This window comes from Phoxinus phoxinus (assembly GCF_949152265.1).
Source record: "Phoxinus phoxinus genome assembly, chromosome: 1".
Classification (NCBI taxonomy): Eukaryota; Metazoa; Chordata; class Actinopteri; order Cypriniformes; family Leuciscidae; genus Phoxinus; species Phoxinus phoxinus.
Window position 1 is genome coordinate 43162676 of NC_136876.1, and position 10856 is coordinate 43173531.

The window sequence follows — 10856 nt, forward strand, 5'->3', positions numbered from 1 at the left end:
CCTCTCCATTACTGCACGTCCGGGTACCGGGACTTCCCCAGCCCTTTCCTGATGCTGGTTGTCCTCCGATTCGGGCACAAAATCCTCTTCTATTTGTTCGATCTGTCCCTCGTCACCCGTTTCACTTCCACTGCCACTTGTAGCCATCACACGCCGTAGCAAACACTTTTAGCATGTTGCGTTATTAGCCCGTTACACTCACGCGACCGGAGATTATTCTTCTCTTTTTCGTGGCGCTTCCGCGGCGAATCTTCCTTCCGTAGCTGCCAGGGCCACTTCTGACACCATGTGTTGTTTCGCTTATGCTCTTAATAAGCAGTCGAGGCGTGATAGCTGGTTTTTCATATTTATTAGCTCCTCTTCACATATCAACAACCCTGTGCTACTCGCATGGCAACTGTTCACCCCCCTCCTTACATGGGGCTCCTGCCCATGCTCACAACTACTGTGGCATGCTGGGTAATGGAGTTCTTAACATAATGTACTCATAACATCACAGAGAGCACCACAGATACCTCACATGACTCTGGGTCAAAACGATTTTTTGAGCACCAACTGGAAAAACCTGACCACTACAAAGCATAAAGGCGCAGAGTAGACGGGGCCCTGGCTTCAGAGATAGTGCTTAAGACCTTCTCAGGAAGGTCCCTGGGTACCCGTTTAGGGGCCATACATGGAGGGCCCATAAGTCGGGTCGAGGATGCCATATTATCTCGTTGGCCTGAGAGAGGAGGTCTTTCTGCATTGGTGTGCTAAAAAAATATTAATGGGAATATACTTCAGAGATATTTTACTCATAAAAATTATAGGGGTGCCAATAATTGTGGCCATTGTGTTTTGGAGAAAAACATTTATTTCATAATGTAATCCCCCCCCCAATATTAAACTATTTTAATTCAATCAAAGGTTAGATTTTAGCAAATTTTTTGAATGAAAGATCAAAAGGATTAACAATGCAGATTTATTTTACAGCCATCTTTGATCACCAGGGGTGCCAATGATTCTGACCACACAGCAGTAAAGTGGCTCTCCTTCACCAGGAATGAGGAAGCTGCTTTACAAACACTCCTGTTTTACACACGTCACTCAAACACAGAAGCAGGAACTATTTCATCTCCTCAGTTCAGGGAAACAGAAACTAGTAGCCTATTTTAGAGCTGTTGTGTTTTGTGTCTCGCTGTATTCATGCAGTAAAATGGCAGAAGCCAGATTTTCTCCGGATGAGTTCATGTGTCCAGTGTGTCTGGATCTCCTGAAGGAACCAGTGGCCATTCCCTGTGGACACAGTTACTGTAAGATCTGCATTACAGACTGCTGGGATCAGGATGAGAAGAGAGTCTACAGCTGCCCTCAGTGCAGACAGACCTTCAGTCCAAGACCTGCTTTAGCTAAAAACACCATTCTGGCTGAAGTGGTGGAGAAACTGAAGAAGACTAAACTTCCTGATGACTGTTACGCTGGAGCTGGAGACGTGGAGTGTGACGTCTGTACTGGAAGAAAACACAAAGCCGTCAAGTCCTGTCTGGTGTGTCAGGAGTCTTACTGTCAAACTCATTTTGACCGTCATGAGGAATATCACTCTCGTAAACCACACAAAGTGATCGATGCCACTGGACGACTGCATGACATGATCTGCCGTAAACATGATAAAGAGCTAGAAATGTTCTGTGTCACTGATCAAGAATTCATTTGTGTGCGATGTAAAGAGTATGAACATAAAAAACACAAAACTGTATCAACTGCAGCACAGAGGACAGAGACACAGGTATGAACTGAGAGCGATTGATCACACAGAAATGAAAGTGTCTTCATTTACTCACTCATTTACTCATGTTGTTCCAAACCGGTTTGACTTCTGAGGAATGTAAGAGAAGATATTTTGAAGAATGTCTCGTCTTTATAAATTAATTTATACATTGAAAGTCAATGGGGTTCAAAAGTTTCAAGCTCCAAAAGGGAGAAAAAGCATAAAAGTAATCTTAACAACTAGTGGTTTAAAAAAGATGTGCGATTAATTGTATTATCGTGTACTTCAAATTAAACATTTTTATTTTATTTTTTACTTGGAGATAATATAATACCAATGAAATGAAAGGCCACTTAAGTGCACTTAAAGTGTGTATGTCAGGTTAAATTTTTAATTTTGATTAACACAAAATAGTGAGGGGAAATACACGTTTGACAAGTTGATGTATTGTTTTGTATGTTTTTCGATTCCTAAAGGCAGAATATAAGATGAAAAAGTTCGTTATTTTCAGTCCTCCCTTAAAACTGCTCCTCATTCCAAACGAATCGTTTGACGTCATACGAGGGAGACGTCTCCCCAGCTCGCTGAGCTGTGTTGATAATTGCACGAGTGATAGAGCGAGAGAATTAGTGATTAGGACATTTATTTAGTTATTTAGTTAGTTATTTAAGTTAGGTCGTTAGTATACGCAGGCGTATTTTCACGATGGTGAATTACTGCGTTTGTGCTGGGTGCAAAAACACCGTTAAAACCGGTCACAGAGTCCACTGTGTGCCGTGCCTGGGTCAACTTTGTTCGGACCAAACGCGCCGACTTCAGTGCTGCTTTGGTATCCAAGACTTCGGTCATTTGCAGCGCCCATTTCACTGAGAAGGACTACGCGGTTGGAGATCTCATGAGTTATAAAATGGGATTTAAAACCCGAGTGAGACTGGCAGCTGATGCGGTGCCTACGGTGTATGCTACTGTAGTAAAGCAGTCGATCGCGCCCGCGCCCCTCTCTCTCCCTCTCCCTCTCTCTCACACACACACACACACACACACACACACACACCAACATATTCCAGCATTGCAATATTGACATCGATCGCAGCCTGTTCATTATAGCCACGGAGCTTCAGAGCTAAGGCGGAGCTACAGATTAGGTGTCCCTAAATAACCCGCGTATCTAGTAGTTCCGCATTAATTAATTTGCACGCGAGTTTAATTTTTTTTTTTATATATACTGTGTATTCTCCGTGTATATTCATGCACTGAACCGTGACACCCGTACCGTTTCGGTTCAATACGAATACATACCGTTACGCCTATACTTACCAGACACCTGACCAACTCTCCACTGGTTTCTTCACACCAGATATTTATGTTTCTTCGATATGAATTATTTACATTTCTGTTTGGCTCCTCATCTGTCTCCCGCCTGGGAGGCTCAAAATTGTATGGCTGTGGGCCATCGTATAGGTTTGAGGGGGATTTTGCATCTCCTCAGACTCAAAACTCTCCATACTTGAATAGAACTTTGTTGGCACGGCTCCCTTGTATGACGTCACAGCTCAGCTGCGTTTTAAAAATATGATCTTGACAGAAATGGCTATAAAGCTTATTGTAGGGCAGTTACAGTAATAATTTTAATGATAATTACATTTTCACTCAGACATCTAAACCTTATTTAATATATCTAAAAAAAAAATTTAACCTGACATACACACTTTAAAGATAGTACATTTTCATGACTGTTTCACTTTATAAATACAATTTGTAATAATGTCAAATTAAAAGTTTTACTTTAAAAGGCATTTTAATATTTAATATTTCAATGTGACTCTTTTGTCAAGCTTAAAGAAGTGCACTTATTGTGATGTGTTGACTAACATGTAAAGTACTTGATTGTAATTACAACTGTAGTGTGTTATTCAATATATTTAAAGTTAATATATTTTTATTTGGACAACATTATTACAGTATATTTTAGTCGGTACATATGACTATAGTGCAATAACTTTATTTTAGAAACAATAGAAGCAATTAATCAGAAGAAGTAATTAAAAATCACTGTTAAGTTCAGCTAACTGCTTTACATATACATTTAAACTATAATACATGTTAATTTAATGGCAATTATTATGCAACTACGTGTCTGTAAACATTACATTCAGTTCACACTTAAGTGTATTATTTTAAAGTATATTATACATACACTTTTTAAAGGGATGCTACTTTTAAAATTACTTTTTTTATATAAGGACCAATTTTGATTCACAAATCAACACATGTACGCAGAGCACAAATCAAATACGATGACATCAAAAACATAAAATTTCACTAATGCTTGTGTGATGACATCATGATGTTTAGTCATGTGACATGCAAGAACCAATGAGATTGTGTCATCATATTTTAAACAGCTGAGACATTCTTCAAAATATCTTCTGTTGTGTCTCACAATAGACAGAAAGTCATTCAGGTTTGGAACGACATGAGGGAGAGTAAATGATGACAGAATTAAAACTTTAGGGTGAAGAATTCATATAAAACTGGCACTGATGAAATACTGCTGACATTTCAGTTTCATATTCATTCATAATCTCATTTCAGGAAACTATGAATCAGTGGTTTGAACCTACAGTATAAACTTACAATGCTAGATCTTTAACCCTCCACCAATTCTGGATTCATAGCTTTAATTTTAGTGACAGTAGTTTTCTGTGTCATTCCCTGTCACCGGTTTGTCCTCCAGAAACAGCTGAAGGAGACGCAGATGAAGATCCGGCAGAGGATCCAGCAGAGACAGAAAGATCTTCATCAGCTGAGAGAGGAGGTGGAGTCTCATAAGGTGAGTCTGGAGAAGAAGAGAAGTGTGAGACGTCTCAGTTTGGACTCACTGAACTCACTGTGTGATTGTGATGTGTGTGTAACAGCGCTCTGCACAGACAGCAGTGGAGGACAGTGAGAAGATCTTCACTGAGATCATCCGCTCCATTGAGAGAAGCCGCTCTGAGGCGACACAGCGGATCAGAGATCAGGAAAAGACTGCAGTGAGTCGAGCTGAAGGACGACTGGAGCGACTGGAGCAGGAGATCAATGATCTGAGGAGGAGAGACGCTGAGCTGGAGCAGCTTTCACACACACACCATCACATCCAGTTCCTGCAGGTAACAGAGATCTAGAAGAACTGGATCATAGTGGACTTGAGCAAGAGACTCACAGAGAAACATTTCATGAGAGCAGAATGAGACCAACTTAAGCAGGGCACTGCACTTATATATTTTTATATTATTTCTGTTACAAGCACGGTACTTTCTTTTTCACAAGGAGTGTAAGTGTGAAATACTAGAGTTTGAAGCATTAAATGATGAATATGAGAAGAATGAGCTGAGTGTGTGAAAGTGCTGGACTGAAGCGAGTCACTGAAGAGAAGTCGAGTCCACAAGAGCCGCTCAGATCTGATATAGTGCAGGTTATTGGCTGAAGTGTGGAGATGATGAGTTATGATTTCTGTTTTCTGTAGAGTTTCCAGTCTCTCTCAGCACCTCCTGAATCTACAGACGAACCCGACGTTTCCTTCAGTTCTCTCTCCTCTTTTGATGGCGTGAGAGAATCTGTCCGTCAGCTGAGAGACAAACTGGAGGATTTCTGCAAAGAGGAGATCAAGAAGATCTCAGACGGAGGTAAAGTCCTGCGCCTCGTTTATACAGACGTGTGTGTATAATATATGTGTCCAAATATGAACGTACAACAGTTTCTGAAATGTTCCTATGATTTCCTAAACACATCCCACTTTATAATATTATTATATATTATTTACAAATCATATATACGATATATGAGCATCTGGAGATTAATCTGTTCTCAGAAATGAGTCCTGCATCATCTAATATCAGATTAGAAACGTCTTAGAAATGGATGTATTTTATCTTGTCATTTCTCTTCACACTGTTCATGTCTGTTTATTTCCACAGTCACATTCACCAACATGAATCCCAAGACCAGGAACGACTTCCTGCAATGTGAGTCTGTTATGAAGTGTGGAGGATGAACCCAAATGCAGACGGTATATGACACAAGGTTTATTAATCCACAGAGAACAAGGAAAACAAAACCCACGAGGGGGTAAAACAAGGGCAAGACAGACGAAGGAAGACTAAACTAGACTAACACTTGACAAACTGGACTACAAACTAACAACAGAAACAGTAATTCACAAGACATGGTACTCACAGGTAAGTTAACACTCAGGAAAGAATCACAATGAAAGATAATGAACCAGCACAGGACAGCAAACACAAGGGGATTAAATAGGGAGAAACTAATAATGACGACAGGTGACACAGATGAAACAATAATGCCTACCGAGGAGACAACGCAATGCTTTCACACAAAACATGGCTCTGTCATGATCCTGCCTCAAGACTAGAGAAAATCAGGGACACGAGGGCAGAATCATGACAGAACCCCCACCTTAAGGAGCGGTTTCCAGACGCTCCTCAAGGGGACATCAAACACGGGACATTACAGACTGAGACATAGACACGAACCAATAAAACATGACAAATAACAACAATGGCAAACATGAAAAAACAATAACAGGGTTGGGATGCAACAATAAAAATAACACGGGAGGGGGGCGGGGGAACAAGAGAGTTCATGGGGGATAGTCCAGGGTGGATGGGTGGACTGGGGGTCTTGGGTCTTCGGGCAGAGGGTTGAGGAATCTGGGGAGACTTGGGTGAAGAAACATGAGGTAAAGTCTTGGGGGAAACAGTCCGGGGTTGAACCGGGACAGGAAGTACAGTGGGCGGCGGAGCGGGAATCACGACAGGGGAAGCTGAGGGTGGCGAGACAAGAATCTTGACCGGGGAAACAGCGGGAAAAGGAACAGGACACATGACAGGGGGTGTAGCAGGCGGCTGTGGAGCGGGAACAGGGATTGGGCTCTGAGAAGCAGCTTCAGAACCAGTGCCGCCCGAAGTGGACTCAGAATCTACGCTCCTCATCTCCAATTCGGTAACAGGCGCTGACCCTGGAACAGCGCTTCCAGCCGCAGACTCGGGAACAGCGCTAGGTGACACAGTGGGCTCGGGACTAGAAGACATGACAGGTTTGACAGGCACTTCAAGGATCTTGACAAGACTAGTAAGATAGTCAGCTAGAGTCTCAGCGGCAACGACAACAGGCATCCTCTTACGGGCTGAAACCGATTGCAGGACTGCTTCTGCAGCTTGATCGGCCGCAGCTCTCACAGCAGCTGGCTTGGTATCTGCGCTCTCAGCAGCTGCAGCGGGTTGGAAGGTCAACACTGAGCCAGGCGAAGACAGAGACAGAAGACAAGAGTCTCCCTTCCTCCTCTTCTTCTTCCTGGGTCGCGGAGCAGAGACCGTAGCCGGACTTGTGACCGGTAAGGGGGGCGCAACGAGGGGCGTTGCTGGGACTGAGGAGCCCACCGCAGGCAAGGAGGATTCTGTGGAGGACGACTCTGATGCCGACTCCCACGAAATCTGTCTCCCTCGTTTACCGCGGAGACCTACAGGTGCAGATGACGCCTCGGGAGTCAAAGTGGAGCGGGCCTGTTCCTCCTGCGTAACAACGCCTAAGATGCGACTCTCCTGGATCACTGGCAGTGTGGGAGGTGGAGATCTCATGGAGGAAGCCTGCAGCTCCTCCCGACAACAACGGTCCACCAAATCTCGGAATGGGCGAAGAAACAGCTCCTCTCGTTCAGACAGAGGAGGGGGAAACGGACTCTTGCCACCCTTCGTGTCGGAGATAGACGACGACCACCATTGTTCCCGGAGCTCCAATTGTCGCTTGGCAAGGGAGGACATACAGTCTGCTGGGTTCTTCTTTGGCTGGTTCATTCTGTTATGAAGTGTGGAGGATGAACCCAAATGCAGACGGTATATGACACAAGGTTTATTAATCCACAGAGAACAAGGAAAACAAAACCCACGAGGGGGTAAAACAAGGGCAAGACAGACGAAGGAAGACTAAACTAGACTAACACTTGACAAACTGGACTACAAACTAACAACAGAAACAGTAATTCACTAGACAAGGTACTCACAGGTAAGTTAACACTCAGGAAAGAATCACAATGAAAGATAATGAACCAGCACAGGACAGCAAACACAAGGGGATTAAATAGGGAAAAACTAATAATGACGACAGGTGACACAGATGAAACAATAATGCCTACCGAGGAGACAACGCAATGCTTTCACACAAAACATGGCTCTGTCATGATCCTGCCTCAAGACTAGAGAAAATCAAGGACACAAGGGCAGAATCATGACAGAGTCACTAAGAAACAAGCAGAAAAACTCACTGAGTGTGTTCATGTTCATCCTGTAGAAGGAGAAATAAATCATGATAGAAGAGTTTTATAATTGATCATGTAAATCAGGGATAGGCAACTCCGGTCCTGGAGGGCCACTGTCCTGCAGAGTTTAGCTTCAGCCCTGATAACAACTCACCTGCCTGTATCTATCTAGTAATCCTGAAAACATTGATTGCCTTGTTCAGGTGTGTTTGATTAGGGTTGGAGCTAAACTCTGCAGGACATTGGCCCTCCAGGACCGGAGTTGCCTATCCCGGATGTAAATGATGATTTGGCACAGGATATCTGATCAGCTGCACTGAGACACTGATGATACATTGTTCAGATACATTAAAAGATCAGACAGATTCATAATTCCTGTTTCTGATGTGTTTTCTCTCCATCAGATTCTCATCAGCTGACTCTGGATCTGAACACAGTGAATAAACGCCTCCATCTGTCTGAGAGGAACAGAGTGATTACTTACACTGACACACAACAGTCGTATCCTGATCATCCAGACAGATTTGATTGGTGGTGGCCTCAGGTGTTGTGTAGAGAGAGTGTGTGTGGACGCTGTTACTGGGAGATTGAGTGCAGTGGTGAACATGTGTTTATATCAGTGTCATATAAGAGCATCAGCAGGAAGGGATCGGGTATTGAGTGTGTGTTTGGACGTAATGATCAGTCCTGGAGTTTGTTCTGCTCTTCCTCCAGTTACATATTCTGGCACAATAAAAAAAAAACTGATCTTCCTGTAAAGCCCATCAGCCGAAGAATAGGAGTGTGTGTGGATCACAGAAGAATAGGAGTGTGTGTGGATAACAGAAGAATAGGAGTGTGTGTGGATCACAGTGCAGGAACTCTTTCCTTCTACAGCGTCTCTGACACAATGAGCCTCATCCACACAGTCCAGACCACATTCACTCAGCCGCTCTATCCTGGGTTTAGGGTTTGTTCTGGATCATCAGTGAAACTGTGTTGATGTTTCAGAATAGATTGTAGAGAGATGTTACCCAGAATACTTAGAGCTGCACGATAAATCATTAACAGTGAGATATTACAGAGACTCTTATTTTAATTTTCATTAATATAGCTGAACTTCTGTATAACACATCAGAATAAATGTGTGTATTAAAGTTTTTTTCAATTGCTAACAAGCATCGGTCGATACTGAAGAAACAGAAGTCTATGCGAAACTGTGGATAATTTTTCATTGCTTTCACACAAAATGCATTCAATGACCACATTTCCCAAAATCCATGAACACTTTCATATTTCACACTATGGGCCCTATCTTGCACCCAGCGCAATTGACTTTGAACACCGACGCATGTATCATTCCTATTTTGCACCCGCGCACAGCGGACTTTTCCCTCCACAGACGCACGTCCGTAAATTAGGGAATGAACTTGCGCTCGCGGGGGCGGTTCAGTGCAAAGAGGAGGCGTGTTCCGGCGCAAAAGTTCCCTGGTGCTATTTTCCAATTTTAGAAAGCAATTGCGCCACTGACCAGGAAAAAAAACAGTCTAGAGACAGTGGCGCGTTGCGCTTTAGTGATATGGTATTTTAAGGGCGCGTGCTTGGCCATAATGTAGCGTGTTAACGGGCATCCACTTTGATTCTCTAATATAAACAGACGCAGCAGTGTTCATTTTTTGCAAATCATACATTATTACAAGGAAAAATATTAACATACGAGGGAAATCATTGTTGTGTCCGTGAAGATGTGAAAAAGATCTATCTAGATTAAAAAAATATATATATATAGATTAGGCTACACATTTACCCAAATTATACGCCTGTTTAACCGAAACTAATTTGGGTGGGTTTTATGGGATCAAATTCCTGCCAAATATATAGCGGTCACGTATAAAAAAAATAGTAAGCGTGAATCAAAAATTTAAAAACACATGTAAAAATATATTGCATAAACTAAAAAAAAAAAAGCAAAATGATCAGAATACCAAACAACGTGGTCACGGATCAAAATATAATAAGCGTAACTCAAGAAATAACAAGCATGAATAAAAACTTTAAACACATTAAAAGTTATTTTGCACAAAACTTAAACTTATAGTCATGCTTTCTTAAAAAGTATGTTTTCCTTGGTTTTATTACTGTGTACTTTGTGCTTTCTTGCATTTTCTGCTCATATTTTACTCTTTTGTACGCTTGTGCTGTTTTTCTCTTCGCTCTTCTTTCTATGTTCTGCGCTTGCTTTCCCAAATGTTGCAGTTCGAGTTTCATGTAAATTAGGGCGGGTTTAAGCGTCACCATTGGTCCACTACTTCTAGATTGACAGCTACTCCTCTAGCCAATCAATCGAAGAGGGGAGTTGACGTCACACCAATGCGACTAGTGGCTACTGATGCTTACTTGTTATACAGAAGACGACCAGCATCAACTCAGTTGGCAAAAAAAATTCCGTGGCAGGACACCTTTAAACTGCATGTGTGCCTGCAACTCAACCTGTTGCCGGTATATACGTATACCTGGCAATATGGTAGCCTATCGTTAACTTCATCATCCTAACGACGACCTGTTACAGTTGCCTGTCTGATGATCCATCATTCACCTCTAATGCACTGGACCTGGCCGTTTTACTTTCATATTTAATCAATAACAAGGATGGGTAATGTCGGTCCTGGGTGCAGAGTTTAGCTCCTCCAACCCTAATCAAACACACTTGAACCAGCTAATCATCGTCTGTAGGATATTTAAGACAGGTGAGGCTTTTAATCGGAGTTGACGCTAAACTCTGCAGGACAGCGGCACTCTAGAAACAACGTTACC

At 42.5% G+C, this 10856-nt stretch overlaps 1 protein-coding gene across 2 annotated transcripts; it reads left to right on the forward strand.

Annotated features, from left to right (window-relative positions):
* Window positions 1-1081: 1081 nt before the first annotated feature.
* Window positions 1082-9997, forward strand: LOC307003009 (tripartite motif-containing protein 16-like). Of its 2 annotated transcripts, XM_079621046.1 has the most exons (6): window positions 1082-1765; window positions 4485-4580; window positions 4666-4899; window positions 5256-5415; window positions 5707-5754; window positions 8468-9997. In XM_079621046.1, the coding sequence occupies exons 1-6, from the start codon at window positions 1196-1198 to the stop codon at window positions 9043-9045; spliced, it is 1686 nt and encodes a 561-aa protein (XP_079477172.1). In that variant the 5' UTR covers window positions 1082-1195; the 3' UTR covers window positions 9046-9997. The 2 variants fall into 2 exon arrangements, with proteins under 2 accessions (XP_079477172.1, XP_079477173.1); XM_079621047.1 differs by lacking the exon at window positions 5707-5754 and having other exon boundaries at window positions 1100-1765; window positions 8468-9991.
* Window positions 9998-10856: the final 859 nt, after the last annotated feature.